The 19,364-nt window shown below is 43.0% G+C and overlaps 1 protein-coding gene across 2 annotated transcripts in view; it reads right to left on the bottom strand.

Annotated features, from left to right (window-relative positions):
* The window catches only part of EVC (EvC ciliary complex subunit 1), a 719,388-nt gene that overhangs the window by 603,507 nt on the left and 96,517 nt on the right, over positions 1-19,364 (bottom strand). For both annotated transcript variants that reach the window (XM_085642437.1, XM_085642438.1), the window contains exons 5-6: positions 4,469-4,553; positions 2,672-2,770 (exon numbers count right to left, since the gene is read on the bottom strand). In XM_085642437.1, the coding sequence (XP_085498563.1) occupies positions 2,672-2,770; positions 4,469-4,553 (184 nt within the window). The remainder of the gene's footprint in view (positions 1-2,671; positions 2,771-4,468; positions 4,554-19,364) is intronic.

Here is a 19,364-nt window from a genome sequence, read left to right as displayed (position 1 = left end):
AGCCTGGAAGCATTTTAGGGCTCAGTGAGTTTTGGGTATAACTAACTCTGTTTGAAAACGGTACATTTTTTGACAAACTAGATGTCTTTCTTTGATCTTGGTGAGGCAAGGTTTGGTGAATGTCAAGTGAATATCATGACTCAGACTGTTGTATCTACATTTCTTGCTGCTTAGCCAGTATGCATGGGTATGTGAATGGAATGATGGAATGCATGATGTTTGTATGGAATGTTGGTGTGCCTGGCTGACTGGGAGGTATGACAGTTGGAGAGAGTGGGCTGAGCAGCAGAGATGCAGTTCCTGGTGGGACCATATATCTACCTGATCTAACTCATCTACTATGTAACTACCATCCTGTAATCAACTAATAAACATCAACTTGGATCTACCACCTCGATATCATCTTTGATTGCAACATTGGCGACGATCTGGATAAAAAAAAACCCTGCGTGCACTGTTTCCTGCATACCTGAAGTGAAGATTTTGAATTTACAAGCAAAAGACTAATTCTACAAAAATTTGAAGGAAATTACACTTGAAAAAGAGGAGAAGAACACCCAACTTTGTCCCACCAGTGTCCTCCATCAACCGGACAGCCTACTTATAGGCTGCTTATAGGCTGACAGACAAAAATATAAAATAAACATGTTTGTCAACAACTCAATGAGATAAAAGCATCGACTTAGAGGTGGCTGAGTGTGGGCATTGCTCCCACAGTTCCTGTTGTGTCTCTCCCCACAAAGCAGAAAATACATAGAAGCGGGTGACTGAGTTTGGTGTGTTTTTATATCCTATGTGCATTTCTCTAAAATAATTGTATCAATTAATGGGAAGCTTTCATATTCCATAAATCACATGGATGTGATTGTTCGTTCGCTCTATCTCTCTCTCTCTCGCTCTCTCTCTCACTCCACCCCAACCCCCCCACTCACAATCCTCCTATGTTTGAAGAATTCATTTTTGTCTGCCTTAGAACTCTGTGCACTTTACCACTGCTAACCAGTGCTAAAGTGTTTGTGATCTCTCCCCTTAACATGTTAAAATTGGCTTACACATGATGACATATTTAATTTACTTAAAAGTCCCTTATAGAGTGAATATCATATACCGAGGGCCTGTAAAATAAATGCTAGTGGGCCTGCAGCATTTATTGTGCCACCCACTTAAGTAACCTCTTAAAACATGTTGTAGGCCCGCCATTGCAACCTCATTGCCAAGCCTTAAACTCACCTTTTATTGCATATACGTCACCCCTAAAGTAGGCACTAGGTAACCCATAGGACAGGGTGCATTGTAAACCATTAATTGCACCCTGGGAACTCTGTTCAGGAATCACCTTTAACGTACTGGGCACCAGCATGTCCTAAATTCTAGAACCAAAATAGCCTCCATATGACCATCACAACTCAGCTGGTGAAGTTATTATGAGTCAGGTCTACTAACTTTACAGGGGTAGCACCACCATAACTAAAAGCAATATTCTATAGAGAAAACACAATACACGCCATAAGGTATTAATGTAAATTTCAATAAAGATTTCAATGGTCAATACTGTGCAGCCTATGAGTCTTTCTTCAAACTTTGTATTATTTAAAAAGCAGCCACAAGAACCAGAATCAAAGGACTAAGACCAACTGTTTCTGCTTCAGGAGTTCTTGAGATGAGGGGAAACTCTCCTAGGGCCATGGATTCATATCCAAGCAGACTTAGGGTGAAAATAAAAGAAATTATGGGGGGGTCATGTGGGATATCTGTCGCTCAATGGTTGTGCCTCTGCAATTCCTGGGACGCCACTTTTCCCAAATATGAGCATTGTTATGCATGCATAAGATTGCTCGAGTCAATGCTCACAACTGTCTTGGCCCACAGCACTGCCTTTCATATGACTGGGTTGTGTCTTTCTAAGTATTTATTTTCTCAGTGTCCCGGCTCCAAGCAGGGAACGCATGGCTTTTAAGGTGAGTAGTGCCTGATAGCATTACAGTCCCACCGTCCCTAGCTCCTCAACTACCTGTGTGCCGGCATTGGAGTCAGCTCTATTCTCCTCGACAGTTTGAACAGCCAGGGATTGATATGGTATAAGCGTTCCTAGTGGAGAAGAGCTCTATTTTGGAAGTTTAGTTTACAAATGTATATGAAAAATAGGAAACTTACCAATGCTGCATGTAATATCTGTCTCAATGCAAAGTGTATTTGAATTGAAATACTAAGGCTGTTGTCTTACATCTCTAATGGAAGCTCAAGTTCTGACCACATTAATTTTGTTTTCAGCTTTTCAAGCAAGCTCTCTGAATTCTCTAGTAGGATACAGAAGGTGCTGTGCAGGCCTGAACTCAAAAATAAATTATAGGATATCCTAGTTATAAATATATAATACGTTTGTGAAAATTCATTAAAATATGTTATGGTTAAAACATTGACTGTTATCCTCTCAGTGCCCTTCCACGACTAATTTTATTTCGTTTGGGAGCTTTAGGGCATACACTCGAACAAAATTCATTTTACGTGAAACAAATTATTTAATTGATTTTTCAGAAAAAGTAGGGTGTTTTTAACATTCCAAACACTGGATATAAAAGATGCAATAATATTGAAAAAAATTATTTTTTTGCCATTGAAATACTGTGTTGCAACCAACATTAATTAATGTTATTAAACACATGGGACTTACCGCCTCTAATGTGGAAAGGACATTGAGGAAAAATTCTCTATCAATCTTCTTGTTCATCAATAAATCAGTGAAATACAATCGTATAACTTGAACAAACATCTGTGGGTAAAGAAACAATACAGAATAAGGGGTAGAACTGCCAATGCCACTATCCCACTCAAGACATGTAGCTATAAATGCGGGTTGCTGTACTACAAGATTGGTAAAAAAACATAAGCTTCTTTGCCATTAACGCATATAATACTTTGAAGAAAAGGAAACCAGCCCTTAAAAGATTTCCCTTGAGTAATTGATCTTTGGGAAACGTCAGTGCAGTCTGAGCTTTTAAGAAATCAAGAACCCAAGAACAGAAAATCTGAATTTAAAATTTACTCCTTGAAAGCCTCTTTCTAGTTGTGGGTCTGAATTTCAATATGGTAAGAGAATAAAATGATTGAGCAGGATGTATAAAACCATATATATTCGAGATAAGAAGTATAGCAGTTAACACATGCATGATTAATATAAAATAATAGAAAAATTAATGGATGTATTGAAAACGGGGAAAAGGTGTCCACTATTAAAGGAGCAGGAGAACATGAAAAGAGCACATGATCTGCTGCAGGTCACTGGGAACCAGAATATTTCTTTGGGAGTGCAGTCGAATAGTGGTCACGTGAGTTTCTGATGTTCAATATATTTATGTCCTGTCAGCAAAAATAAATGAAATAACAAGTTTTTGGGAGCAATTGTACAAATGAACACACATTAACAAATGTATTACTGCAGTGCAAAGGTGAAATGTCACATCATTACCACAGATCACAGTTGGAACTGGCATGACCAACCAAATATTGAACCTTCACGGCTAAATAGCAAGTTGAACAATTGCAAATCAACTTGCCATTCAATGCCATCATCTGTAAGCAGCAATGGGAATTATTGCATGACCTCGGTGCGAACTGAACTACTGGAACTCCCTTTCGAACAGATCCTCGGGGCCACTAGTGGCTGTGGGAATATAACTTCTGCAAGGGCCAGCTACGCCTCATCTATAGGACATGTTCACCCCTCACTTCACTTTTCTCAGTGTTGCCTTTCTTGCTCAGACATAGATGGCAGGGCATTAGAACATTCTCAAAACAATCAACAAATATAACTCTGCACCAGTATCCTTTATAAACAGCAGAAAAAGTAATCACAAAACGTAAAAAGCTTGTTAAGGCTAAATCAGAGAATACACGAATGGCACTAGTTGCAGCTGCATCGGAAAGAGGGTGGTGATGCTTACACCTCTCCTCCTTCTGCTGTGCTGGAAGCACCGGAAGCACCCAGGCTTCCGGACTCTCCCAGCCAATCACAACGCTTGGTCTGAACGTCCTGTTTGGATGCTCAGGTAGTGCCTGAGGAGGCTGGGCATGTACTCTATAGAGCTGTGCAACACACTCCCACATAGAAAAATAAAATGATATTAACGTCCTGTTACTTATTTTTATTTTTTGCACTGCTGAAATAGTGGTTGGGTGACGCTCCTCCGCCTTAGCGGAGGAGCTGCCACTGATGTTAACGCCAGCACATGTCTGAAAAGATCTTTCTACCCTTTGTATTATGCTTTTTAAATGACGTTTGGTAGAAAGACAAATTATGATGGTGTGAGGTCGAGAAGCAAAATATATAGGGATATAATACTACCATATAAAACAGAGATTATAAAGAAAGATAAGACAACACAAATATGATAGGAAGTGTTTATTATTCCTGAAAGAACAGGTATCAAAGTTATACTGCATCAATTAGGGTTTAGCAATATTCACTTACCACGTTCTTCTCCTGTCTCAGATCTGCATCCAGAAGAGGAAGTCCTTTTAAGCGGAGGCTATAAAGGCACAACTTTACATCGTAGCTAAAAAATATATGTAAAAGTTATTATTTAACATGACATAGGGTGGAGTAGAAAGATTACTGAAGTCACGTATTGATAAATACTTTGCTTCTACATTAGGAATGCAATTGATGGCTTTCAGTTCTAGCCACAAGCAAATAACCATGTTAGCTTTTATGTAAGCTGAAGTTTGAAACTATACTAATTGTTTAGAATCATTGTTTTGACCAACTTTCTAACTAAATGTGATTTCCAATTTAAACTAACTTGTCGTTTAACATCTATCCCCTGTTTAGAAAGCTATATTTATAAATAGAATTCATTAATTTCGTGCATAGAGCAGTAATAACAAGTATGCAAAGCCAACGATGTTGATGTGTGGGTCCTTGGGCACACGTGGGTCAGACCTGTTGGAGTTTTGTTTAATTTAATTCATTTCAGCAAAATGAGGGGTAGTAGTAATGGTAATCTGTATTGCACTTAGTACAATAGACTAATTTCAACAAAATAAGTGGTATATTTTAGATGTTAAATGAACATCACCTATACATTCTATAATCATTCAGAATATTGAAACCATTTTGGGTAGATTTGTTCATCTTAATTGATTTGTGAGGTTATTGGGGGTCCTGGAGGATTCATGGGTTACTAAGCTGGATCCAATGTGGAAGTTTTTTCACCACTCATATTCCAGGACCACCAATACTATCAAACATCAATTGGATAATCTTTAAGCTCTTGACTCATATGAGGAAGCTAAGTTGAGTAGCCGAGGTTTACTTTACAAGGTGGAAACTCAGATAGAGCATAATACAAAGAATAACACATTAAACTCACTGTCCATTCATTTCTATTTTTGCAGGAAAGAAAGGACTTGCATTTACAGGTAATCAAATGAAGCAGTTGGAAATAAGGTTCACAATGACAACCCCAAGGGGCTTATCACCTTCTGGGGCTGATATATGACCGCAACCGTTTTACTAACACTTACCTACTAGGTGCTAGATTTTCCAGAACATTGTCCCTGTATTATGAGAATGTGATCAGGTAGACTCTGGGAAGTTCAGGGGATAAATAGGAGCTCTTAGTTATCCCCTGAACTTCCCTGCAGCAAAGCATTTTGGCAATTTCCAAGATGGTGTCACCAAATGGTCTATTGAAAGACCGTCTCTGAGGAAATAAGCCCTTCCCTATCTGCCACAACTGCCTGGTCCCTTCCCTCCAAAACTTCAAAGAAGAGCCCCTCTTGTGACTGGTTCCAGAGGTATGGCTATCCTTCTTTGTTTCTATGGGGTTGAACTTTCCTGCGCCTGGTGCAGTCTATAAACTAGTTAGCACATGCAGATTCCATTCCCACCCTTTCCTCTCTGAGGAGCAGACCTAATTGCTAGCAAATGGTCTTTTTATCTGGGGAAGCATTTGACCATCCAGATGGCTAGCAGAGACATTAATGTGGCCTAGCAGAGTAATTCAAGGGCCAGAATCCAATCGCAAACTCAGACACAGAAAAATATTTAATCTTGAAGTGCCACAAGAAGTGCATTTATGTGGAAATCAATGTCAGATCTGCATTCAGGATTCTGACTTTCCATAATATTGGTGTATCAATCAAGTCTCAAGACCAAACCATGGTGAGACTGTGGGTGTGTGCAGATTGCGTCAATAATGTATAATACAGTTAAGCAATCCTCTAATGTGAGGAAAGCACTAAAGATGTACCAGCGCATATTATAAGCCCTGTCCACGCCAGCACCAATCCATTAAGGGTCCCCTCTGTGACAGGTTACCTTGCGCAGGCACCGAGCTGAGTTAGACGCTAGTCTCACAAGATTCACCTGCACACATGTGCACAAATATGCACATGCTCATGTGCAATCAGCCCAGAATCTCTTACCCTAGCTGAAAAGCAGTGGACCTTATCTTAGAAGAGGGCCACTGGCAGTTAGCTTTCCCTATCCATGAAAGAAGAGCCTATAGTGAGTGACACTTAGGGGGTGAGACTCAAATGTGATGGAATCCATCATTCAACTTGTACAAACTACCACATTACCCCCCTGCTGAGTTATTTGCACTGGCTGCAAGAAGAACAGCGCTCTATCTTCAACGCCGGTTGCCTTATCTTTAAATCACTTCAGAATAGTAGCCCTTGTATTCAATAATTCACTCCCACCAACCTGAGGTCTTTGCATTTGAACCTTCTCACCATTCATCACTTTTGCAAAAAAGATACTTGGCAGTTCCAGATTCTCGGTCCTTGCCCCTAGAATATGGAGCGCCCTCCCTCCTGATAGCAGGTCGGCCCCCAGATTCAGGACACTTCTAAAGACCTGGCTTTTCAGATTAGCATGTGTTTAAATAATATGTAACTTGCAGTTTTTCTGTTACCCTAGTGCCATGAAACAGTCCAGTGTACTTGCGCTAGTATGAGTAACATGACATAACATTCACATGCACTTATGGATGAACAGGTAATGGTGCCCTGATTGATAGTTTGATAACTGGGTGAACACATTGATAAGTGAGTGTCAAGGAAGGATGGATGGGTGAATAAACCTTACACATCAAGGCATTTATTTACCAGTCTGTCCATTCACCCACCCATTCACAAATACACATCCTTCCTTCAATCTGAATACTCATCTTTCATCCATATCTACTTCCAAAACAATTATGTAAGCATCCATTTATCCAACAACATTCCTGCAGTCATCCAGACATTCATGTATTTACTTACAAATATCCTTCCATTGTTCAGCCACAAACATACATTATGTTCCCACCTGTGCATGTGTGACTATGCTTCTGTGCATGTAGGCAGTGAATGTATGTGTACCTATATGTCTGCTGTCTGTTTGCATTTGTGATTTACTTGGATGTAAATGGGTGCCTGTATGGCACACTGGTGTTGATATGATTTTTTCGTTGTGTATAATTAAAAATATGAATCGGCTGTGTGCTCATTAATGTACGTACATTGGAATTATTGTGTATGATTGCTGAAGACGTGTTTTTAGTGTGTGCATACGTGCCTGCATGTTGAATGGGTGTCTCCCACTGCCTAAGGACCTGCCAGGACGCTTTGCTGCTAGAAGGGGGAAGGCTGCTGTATCACACTGCTGCGGGACTGCGAGGACCACGGTGCTCAGCGCCCAGCTGATCGGACTCACCTGGTTCCTCTTCCCGTTCCTGCCTCCACCAACCACGCAACGCCTCGCGGCCCCCGCTTCGCGGGAGCCGCTCGGCTGGTCTTCATTCTCTGTGCGTCTCCCACTGCCTAAGGACCTGCCAGGACGCTTTGCTGCTAGAAGGGGGAAGGCTGCTGTATCGCACTGCTGCGGGACTGCGAGGACCACGGTGCTCAGCGCCCAGCTGATCGGACTCACCTGGTTCCTCTTCACGGCCCCGCCCCCTCTTGCCCTTCTGTTCTTTTGTTATACCCCGCCCGAACGCGCTAGCGGTACGCGCGCGGGACGTAGCACGGGGCGAAGACCGGGCAAAGAGCGGGCCATTTGTGGCCGTTCGTGGACGGCCGTGGACGGGACAGGTCTATATTCATAGGGGTGTCACTGCTTATGCCACACGAACGGTTGTGCTAGCGGGAATTACCCTTTTATTACTTGTAGATTGTTAGCCAGTTGCTGCAGTTGCTGTAATACCTTCACTGTTTATCAAGTGCTTTTAGATTCTTTCCCGTGCACTTCTTCCCCGGCCGCCCCCGGTTCTGTGTGCTCTTCTTCTCTAAGAAGGTCATCCTTAAGGTCTGGTAGGAAGTTCACGCAGGACAGTACTGTGGGTCGTGTTACAGGGACCCTGGACAATTTTATTACGAGAGCAGCTAGGGTTCTTGAACAGGAAATTATCCTGACGGAAAAAAGATTGTCCTTAGAAATTTCTGCTAAGAGATCGTCTCTTGGTAATATTATGGTAGCTACCTCCCCTGATTTTAGGTCACCCCAAACACTCATCGACCAACCAGGTAACAACGAGCTTGGGTCAGTGGCCCCTCAAACCTTGAGTTCGTTGGATAACTCTCCTGCTATTATCAATATTTCTGAACCCTGTGGTCAGCCTTCTAATACGAGTGATAACCACTCGCTGCTTACTAATAAGCAGCCCGGTGACGATACTACGATTCCGGGTGGTAAATTTCCGTCCATCAATAGGAAAAGAAAATGCGGGGGAGCGCACCCTAGGGGTAAACGTGCTAAAGTGTCCAAATTGTCCAAACCTGTAAATCCTTGTCTCTCCCCTTTCCCCAATTTGTCCCGTGACACCCTCACTACTGTTGGGTGTCCCACGCCATCCCATACTCCCCTATCCCTTGGACATCTTGAATCTTTAGAGCAACTACTTAAATCTTTTTTTCTACCCCTTTACGAGAGAGTTAATCGTCTTTCTACTTCTCTAGAGAAATTAGAGAGTATGGTGTTGTCTAATTCGTCCCTAATGGAGAAGATCATGGTGACACAATCTGTCCCTAAGATTTCATTAACTCCTGATACTGCTCTTGAAGTAGGGGTTGTTTCTAGTGGCACCACCCCCCAGGTTAGCGCATCCTCCTCTGATCTATCTGTTCCTAATGTACATGTTGCGGAAGTATCTCATACTCCACCTACTCTCGCCATGACTGTCGATCCAGTTAGCAATGCTGTTACTAATTCGAGCAACTCTGCAACTGGACAATTTAATACTGAGGACGACAGTCTCTTTTTTAAATTTCCCTGTATAAATCTCCCCCCGGAGTCGAATCCATACACAGTCATTATGGCGGGCGTTCCCAGGCTCCTGCAGGTCAAGACTGAATCTCATAGTGTGTTGAAGAATAAAGTAATTCATTGGTTAAATCGTTATAGGCCACTACCGGCTAGACTTTGTGCTGAAATTCTTACTGTCCGTAGGGTGTGTTGGTTGGGTAAGGGGGTTAAAAGAGTGGAGGGTGATTGTGTGATTATTAATTTCCGGGATCCTAAGGTGGTGACCCATATATACTCCCTTCCTAATACTACGAATGTCACTGGAATAATCACCCTGGATTTGTCATATTTTTACCCTCTTGGCCAACGTGTTATATCTGGTGATGTGGTACCTGGCTGGGAAAGGGTCAATAGGGGTTCTTTCCGCCAGCCAGGTTTAGATTTTCACCTTCCATTGTTTAACTCCTTTGCCCCTTTGAATAATTTGGATGGGGTCGATTGACCATTCATTAATTGTCATAACCAGGGTAGTGTGTTTAAGGTTTCAGATGACTTTGTTTATCCTGGGTTTGTTAGTTGGGGTGAGTCTAGGAGGGTATTTTCGGGGCCGGTTGCTTTGCTTTCGGATCCTGTTTGTGACCCTGTTATAGCCCCCCCTAGCAATCTAGATCTTCTTCCACCCGCCCTGGCGTGTCATGATAATTTTCCGTCTTCCAGTTATTCAACTGGCAACATACAAAGAACTGAGCGGACACCTTGCGTGGGTGTGTCGCTTATTGCTAAACCAGCAACCACGTCCACTGTTTCCTGTGTTCTTGAGACTGATAGTATGGCACTTGATATTAGTGTTTCCTACCATGCAGTCCCGCGGTCCCCACTCTCTTTGTTGTCACCTGCAATGTCCAGCTCCCCCCCCTTACCCTGGCTTCATGGAACATTGCCGGTCTCCGGAGTAAAATCTCCACGGAGGACTGGTCTGTTTGGGTAACCACCCACGATATCCTTGTTTTTCAGGAAACGTGGGCTGTGGATCCTATTTATTTCCCTGGGTATGTGAACTTTTTTAAGGGGGCATCTAGTGGCCTAAGGGGCCGTCCTTCGGGGGGACTCTGCATATGGGTTAGGCAAACCCTCGGGTATAGCCTTACCGAAATGGCCATTGATAGCCCCGATTTACTGATCGTCTCCTTGCAACACAATAATGACCCCAAAATGTTGATTATAAATGTATATAATAGGGGCCTTCCAGGTGGGCGTGGCTCAAGCACCTTTCTACAACTGGATGGGTTTTTGGATACTGTCGATCCAAGCATAAATGTGGTAATAGTGGGTGACCTAAATTGTTGTTTTGAGCCAATGCACCCCGCTTGGGAATCACTCACTTTGGATGTGGATACCATTTTGAACATCCCCTTTCTAGACCTTCCACCCATTAAGCGGTGGACTGAGTCCGCTGTTCAGTGCATGAGTCTTTGTATGGAACGTGGCTTTCGGGCTGCTAATGGTCGCACTCCATCTGATAAAAATGGCAAGGTGACTTTCTCTGATGGTCGTGGTCGTAGTAGTAGAATCGACTACGCTTTAATTAAAGTGGAGTTCTGGTCCTCTCTATGCGATATGATGGTTTTAGACCGCCCGGAGAGTGACCATAATCCCCTAGTCTTGACATTCCTGCTTTGCCCTGACCACAGAAACCCACAATCTGAGTTAGTGACAGCAGATGTTCTCCTTACCAACAACCAGCGGAGAGTGCGTTGGGAAAAAGTTGCCCTTGATAGTGCAGTAGTTTTTGAGATCAGTCAAAAAGTTTCCTGTGCGTTGGAAGATCTGCAGTCCCTTCGGAACCTGGAGGATGTTGTTGGTGAAACTACTACCATTCATGTAACCCTATTTTCAGGCCTCAAGTCCCTTTTTTCAAAACCTTGCAAGGCCAAGAAACCTTCCACCCTAAAACCAAGTTCTTGGTATACCAAAGCTTGTCGGGCGTCTTATAGTAAACTGAAAATAGCCATTAATACTAAATATCAGGCAATTATTAGATCTGCCAGGAAAGACTATAATAAGGCCAAAATACAAGCTAAGCAAGATTGGGACAATGACCACTGGAATGATCTTTTGGCGGCCTGTAAACATAGGAACTTAACAATGTTTTGGCATATTTTGAAGTGGGGCAACTATCCGAGTATGCAGGCTCCCTCTAACAATGTACCCCCGGACATATGGGTATCACACTACGAATCTCAGTTTTCGGCCATTAATCTGGCTGAGGCCCCCGTTCTTCTATTTAGTAGGGATTTGACCATTTCTCCAAACTTCAAATTTGAGGATGAAGAGGTCAAGACTGCTCTTTCAAAGGTGCCTGGTGGCAAGGCTCCAGGAATTGATTGTGTCCCTGCGAACCTTTTTAAATCTGACCTTGGCATTTGGGTGCCTTATATTGCTTTCTTGGCTAATGCCATAGTCAAGGGGGCTGCCATTCCGGAATCTTGGAAGGGCGCCGAGATTCTACCTATTTTTAAAAAAGGCGATCGCTCCTGCCCGGGGAACTATCGTCCAATTAGTCTTATCGACTCAGTCCAAAAGACTATTGCAAGAATGATCCTGGCAAGGATCCAGTCATGGATCGAGCAGGACGATATTATCTCGCCCCTGCAGGCCGGTTTTAGGTCCTGTACTAGTACCATAGACCAGGCATTCAAATTCGAACTGATTGTCTGGAAAATGGTATATCTCTGTGGTGGAACAATATATGCCGCTTTCGTAGATCTTCGGTCAGCTTTTGACCTAGTCAACAGGACCAAACTCTGGGAAGCATTAGCGGTGCTTGGGATGCCAGATGATCTTTTAAACATCATTATTAGATTGCACGAAAACAACTTTTCCCAAATTAGATGGGGAAATCAAGGCCAGGTCACAGAAAGATTCAAAGTTAGTAGGGGCGTCAGGCAAGGGTGCGTCCTTGCGCCTACTCTATTTCTGCTTTTTATAAATAGAGTTGTGCAATATTTTTCTTCTACCTCTACGGACGCCCCCACGTTGGGTGGTTCCAAAATACCCCTCCTTATGTTTGCTGATGACACCCTACTTTTATCCCAGACTTTGTCTGGATTGCAGACGGCTTTGAATGTGTTTGCCAATTTTTGTTCTGACTTTGACCTTCTAGTTAATGTTTCCAAAACCAAATATATGGTTTTTAACAAAGGGAAACATGTGAAAGGCCATGTGCTCATGAACAATGACACACTTGAACGAACTAACATCATGACCTATTTGGGGGTAGCATTTGAAAACAAGCTGAATTGGAGGCCACAAATAGATGTTCTCTCTTTGAAATTTGCTCAACTTTCTGGTTGCTTGGTTAAGGATCAGAGGCAGTCACAGATGAAATTGATAGGCCCTCCTATCAAAATCTACAATGCTAGGATAAATTCAGCCATTCTTTATGGTGCTGAACTCTGGGGCTTCGACGATCTTTCTTCCTTGGTTAAAGCACAATATAAATTTCTTAGAAAGCTTACGGGCCTCCCCTGTTCTACCCCACTGAAACCGCTTTTGATGGACCTTGGATGCCATCCCTTCGATGACATCGCAAGGTTCAAATCCTTGGCTTTTTGGAGGAGACTTTGGACGACACCGGAATTAGGTCCCTATGCCAAGGCATTTCTAGATGTCCGCTCCATTTTAGGTTCTGATAACATCACAGGGTTCAGGCAAGTTAGATTACTATTGGAATCTATGGGTTTAGGAATGCTTTGGACTGACCCAGGTGCCAACCCTTTCCCATCCAAGAAAGATTTTAAAAATCTTTATTGGTCAATGGTTTTACAAAAACAATCCTCCCTAGTTCCTGTAGAGTCTTTGTCCGGCAGGTTTTATGAACATAAAACAGTTTCTTCCCTTGAAGCCTACTGGGACATTATCTCCAAGCCTAGTGATAGGAAACTTTATCACCAATTCAGGGTCGGCACTTCACCAACTAAATCATTCACTAAAAAATGGAAGGGCGGGTCTTCTGAGTTTTGTAGCTGGTGCCCAGATTGTGTTGATTCAGTAGGGCACATATTCTTTGCCTGCCCGGCTTATGCCGCCCCTAGGGCCAAATGGCTGAAACCCATTTGCCGTAATCTGGGAACTAGACAGGGGTTTGCAGCCCTTAGCATTTTGAGATTTGATACTGGCGAATGTGTTGTTGTTGCTGTGGCCAAATTTTTAGGCTGGGTATGGATAATCAGGAATAGGAGGTAATAGACTACTTGTGCGATGTTGTGTCTCTGAATGACCATTATTGTGTTTTTTTTTTGGTTATGTTTTTAATATCTGTTTTTTGTATTTCTAAATGTATGCAAATGTCTTTTATGATGAAATTTTATCGATAATAAAGACAAAATGAAATGAAATGAATGTGTGTGGCATAACGCCCACAGCTGCCGACTTCGCAGCTGGGGATCCGGGTTCGAGTCTCGCTGATGCACAACATTCTGTGATTCTGAGGAAAACACGTAATCTCCCTATGCCTATGGAGAGCTCCTGGATACCCTCAGGGGTGATAAGCTGCACTCTACAATTCCGAGTGTTTATGTTATGTTTATGTCCATGAAGTGCACAAGTGTCAGACCTATTAACTTTGTCAATATTTTTAACGAATGTTCATGATTGTTGCATCATTGGAATATACTATTTGATGGAACCTATGTTGAGATGGTACTACTGATGTATGTGTACAACCACTTAGTTGTTGTTTTAAACTGAAAAAATAAAGCTTAAAACAATACAAATAAATTGTCAATAATTAATATTTAGCCCAGTTGGGAAACGACAATTCAATTATCATGCAGCCCCAACTTTCTGTCCTATATTTCCAGATTTCCTTTCGTGCAGCTTTTTTCCGAATTGACTATTACACATTATGTAACACGGACACAAAATGTTCTGGATGCAAAATGTGTGTACTGCAAATACTCAAATAATTACTCTGTAATTTAAATGAAGCTGCTGCACAAATCCCTGTAAAATTCCCAACATTTATTATCACTCTATAAACCAGAAATCAAGAATGATTAAAAAAGTTGTAATAGCAGGCACAGAATTATCAGCTTACCAATTCAAAAACATTAGTTTGGGAAGGATATGTTTGTTCTGTTTTTTGCACAGCCTCAGGCTGATGCTAATTATGTTCTTTGGTCAAAGTGATTTAATGATAGCAAGAAAGGCATTACCCAGAACAACAGTTAACGTTATAGTTTTCTTTGTTTTAATAACTTGCTGCTGGCCTAACTTTAAAGATAAGTTGTTTATTGATGCAAATGTATTCCTCTCATTTAGTACATCAATTATTTTCTGCTTTTGATCACCGGGTTGGTTGTTGGACCTCTACTGTGGGTGAGTTTCAGTACCTGAATCTCACTCTCAGTAATTTCATGGTAATTTGACTGAGCGTGTTTACCAGCAATGTCTGTCTTTTAAGATAAGGCCACCTCAGCACAGCTAGGGTACGAGGCATAGGGCGAGTTATACCTGAACATGTGTGCACATGGGTGTGTGCATGTGTGCGGGCTGGACGCAAGAGACTACAGTCATGCCTAGCATGGTAGCTGCACACAGGTATCATGCCTGTGGCAGATTTCAACTGCAAATTTGACCTGGCAATATAACCCCTTTTGACAGCCCTAAAACGTCCTTTGAAATGCAGCCACCCCTACGCCTGCGTACTGCCCGTAAAGGCAGGGTACAAGGTATTTAAAAGTAGGACATGTAAAAGTTAATGTTGAACATGTCCTTACAGTGAAATACTTTAGCAAGGCTAGTTGTTATGAATGGAAAATACTGGGGTACATTCTTACATCTGATAAATGCTAAATTGAGATTGGTAGCTGGTAGAAAAGTAATTCAAATTTCAATACTTCATTTTATATTTATTCTAAATCCAATTTAATAGTAAAAATCTAACATTTTATAACCATTAAGCAACAGATTATTTAAAAAAGATACAATTTTCCTGCCTAATGCTGGAACATATTCAACTGTAAGCTGGATGGCGCCCCAGTGGTGGGATGTGGCGTGCTCTCAGACAGAGGATAAAGGGCTTTGGTATGGGGAGATGCTGGCCTTCTTTTCACATGATGGCCTGGTGCTGTACCCAAGAACAAGTTACATGTTAAAGAGGCCTACCCTGTGACAAGCCGATGAATCTGACCCTAGGTCTGTCCTTTCGTTTGTCCCTCTAGCCAACTCAGCTCCAAAACCAGTGGGAGTTGCCCCAGAATTGGTCTGAAGTGACCACAGAGGAGGGGCTGCTCATTTCTATGGCACACCTCTGTGTGAGCACAGGAGCTACGCACAGGGAAAAAGGATTCGGCCATATTGGATTGCCCTACAATGATATGCACTAGGGTAGGGACAGTGGTAAAGGGATGATGTGGTATCCAAGGATTATCAAGGGTGCCTGGCATCTAGAATTTTGCACCCATACTTATAAACCCCTTCATAAGGAAGAGACAGTGAGCAAGATCCTCGACCTGGAAGGAGATGATGGAATAATCATGGACAGATGGAAGGAGAAGCCACCCAATGCCCTGCTAAAGACTTTGTCTCCAGCTGCCCCCTGGACTAGATTATGTCAAACATGCACTATACGTCTACTGCCAATTTTGGGTCTCTCTATGGTCAGTGGCACTGGCCCCCTTAGGTCACTTGAGGACTAGTTGGGGGAGGATCTAGACTACACTGCCACCCTAAGTGCCCTGTACAACAGCCAGACGTCTCTGTGGCTTGGGGGTTTGGGCAGGAGGGGCTGCACAAGATGCTCCCACATTAGCAGAAGGGGGCACCAGGAGAAGAGCAAACTGGCACAAGGAGGCAGGAAAATGAGCTCTCTGTAAAGTGTGCCCTTTGGAGGCCATGAGGCCTGTTTGGTGGGACTGGGGCACCCAATTAAAAAGCACACAAAGGGAAACAGGAGACTTATGACCACACAGAAAACTGAAGTGGCGGTAGCCGCTCATTAAATACTCATGGCTCCACAGAGCAGCACTCAAAATGCCCTGAATGGGCTGAGTTGCCTAGTTCTTTTTCTACGTGGTGTACTAAATAGGGGGCAGGAGCACCACCAATGATGCTGGGTGACTTGTTGGGGGCTGCAAAGATTGCAAAAAGCCCCCACGATTTGCATAAGAAAAACTTCCCCAAGTTTGAAGGGGCATTACAATTACAACATGCAGGAAAGCTCATTTTTTTAAAGTCTTGCTAGGCTGGAACTTTTGATCTTTAGCTCGGGCCTGCAGGGACCACTAGTGGTTGGTCCTATGGGTACATTACGTGGCCTAAAGGTGTACAACAAATAATCTGACATTTTATTTTGAACATTTCCATCTGGTACAGGTGGGTGGTATAGTGATTATGGGGATCGTAATGACCCACTATAGGTCATATGTGATTTCAGAATGTCAAATAATTTTTCATCTATCTGATATATATATATATTTGTCAATTAATGCATGATAAATAGTAGGGTGTGTGATAAATGCACTTTTATTTTTTCAAAGCAAAAGTACTGACTAGACAATTTTTTCAGTGACTCTGTTGCGTGCCAGAAAATGGAAGTTAATAGCCCACACCACCTCCCTTAAGTAAGCCTTAGACTGCTCTGCTTCACTACCCTGAGAGAGTCAAGTGCTACAATGGGGTATTTGGTTCCCAGCAAAGAGCCAATTGTGGTCCTATCACATGCGCAGGACTCGCATCTAGCACAACTAATCCTAATAACCCAATTCCTTACACTTATTTTGATGAATGCCATGAAATAGAAGCGCGTACACTTTCATTTCTGGAGCACACTTGTGATCCTGCTCTTCACCTGTGTACAGACACAGAAGAGAGCCATAACCACATTTTGTAACAAATTATAATTTATAGCAGAGGGACTAGCTTGGTTACTTAGCTCCGCATACTGCATCTTGGACACACAGGAGCCAACCACCATTCCCCATTTATGAGCTGCGTTACATGCGGCACGCGTGCTACCTTGGAGCCACGAAGTTTATAGAGGTGTTGTAGGAAGAGCGATTGCTTCAAATAGATGATGCAACGCTTCCTTCTGCCCTTTTGGGCAGCTGAAGAATGACATCATTATACTGCCCATCGTTTTTACCTTTAACAATGAATGTAATGACGTTTGTGCTCCTGGCTCTCACTCTGAAGGAATTACATGTTGCTGTTAGTACTGTAGCTCCTGCATTTTGCCCGTGTGCCCAGGGCCAGCTTGGACATAGTTGGTGCCCTCTGTACACATGTAGTGAGCATTAGATGCCTGGCCTCGAAGGAGAGAGACCTGACGCTAATTTCAGCTTCATTACTCCACCTGCCACCATGCAGTGCAAACTCCATCTTTTCCACCCTCTGACTCTGTGAATGGCACTTTTTAAATCCAGTGACTGACTGAGGCTGACCCAGAGTCAGTCAGGGTCTCTCCTTCGTCTTTCCCCGTCGCTCGGACTCTTTCCCTCTCCCTCCTTCTCCCCCGTGGTTCTCCGTCTCCATTTTCCACTCTATAGATATGTTTATCTTTGGGAGACGGTCTCGAGAAGGGCCTACAATAGTTGCAGCACCGTCGAAGAGTCATTTACGCGATGCATGCAGGAGGGAAACGTAACCCTCGTCTTCCTCACCGCCTTATATTAATGGCACCCGGTGTGGGTCATGGTGTGTTTCAGGTCAATATTAAACGTTGTCACATTAGCATCTAAAAGGAAGAGATGCCCTGCACTGCAACATCATCGATTGATCATTGTGTGGACGGGTTTCTTATGATCTCCGCAGAAATCTCACAACTAAAAGTGAAAACTCTCATTGCTCTCGTAGGTGCGGAGGGAGAAACTCCGAGGAAGCTGCCTTCTCCCGCACTGCTGAGTGCTTTTGGGTCGAATTATTTTAAGATTCTTGAAAGGCAACTTGTTTTTCAAACGACTGGTTATCAGCATCTATGTTTTGCCGTTTAAATAGAAGAGACAGAAATATGTTCCGAAATTGAAAGAGAAAGCAGCGCTGCAGGCGAATGCTCTGCTGGATTTTAGATCATGGATTGGAAACGCATTTGGCCCACAGCCTGAGCTGAACGCAATCTGCTCTTGTCTATTGAACACTTTAATACACATGACTTTTCATGCGTCCTTTTTTCTTGCGGCATTTGGTGATCCAGATCATCAGTGAAAGCTCCATGCCACAAAATGCACTCTTTACACCAGCACAGGTAAAGGCAGGCCAAAAACAGAAGGCCCCATGGCATAGTGCATCCTCACTCGCCTATCCACAAGGATGAACGTGGCCTAAACAGAAGCATTAACGCACATGGCTGGTGATTGTTCAGCAACGCAGGCATAGCTCAGGTCACAAATCACTGTTGCTAAAACTAAACACTCAGTAACTAAACAGTGACCTGGTATTAATAGTGAGTCACTATTACTAACTTGCAGGCCTATTGCCGAATGCAATTGACTGTAGCTAAGACCATCACCTCAGTATTGACAGATGATGAACAACAGCCTCATTTTAATGATCAACATCCATAGAAGCCCAGCAGCTGAGCCATCTCTGCCTTTTCTCTTTGTATTCGGTGTTTTGACGGATTTCTTTGGGCACAGTTTGTGGGTGTAACCCCTAGGTTACTGTTAAAGATAAGATTAGAGGCTACATTGCATAAAGTGTCTCAGGGGTGCAATCGGCGTGTGTGCCCAAGGGGGTTTCTGGCATGTGCATGGGACATGGCTTAATGCAAACGAGGTAAACACTTTGCGCGGTATTTTAGACGCACACAGACCCCACCAGACATCCCCTGCCGGTCATTCAGCACCCCACTTTGTAATACAGGCCACGTTGCTGCCTGCAATGGAAAGATAGGCAGTTTCAAACAGCCGGACCATCTTGCACTAATGCACTGCTCTCAGGGGAGTCATACGTTGGGGGCTACATAAAGGAAGCACATTATTGGTAACAGGGCACATTGATCAGGTATGAGCCGAATATACTAATTTAATGGTATAAGCTATAAAAATATGGCCCTGGGAGCCTCCCAGGAACTCCACGAGTGTGCGGCGATACCCTCTATTGGTTGAGCCACCTACAGTTCCAAAGGTGTAGTACCCCT

Source organism: Triturus cristatus, chromosome 2_2, assembly GCF_964204655.1.
Source record: "Triturus cristatus chromosome 2_2, aTriCri1.1, whole genome shotgun sequence".
NCBI classification, from domain to species: domain Eukaryota; kingdom Metazoa; phylum Chordata; class Amphibia; order Caudata; family Salamandridae; genus Triturus; species Triturus cristatus.
The sequence above is the reverse complement of the archived record's forward strand: the minus strand, read 5'-3'. Positions and strand labels throughout refer to the sequence as shown.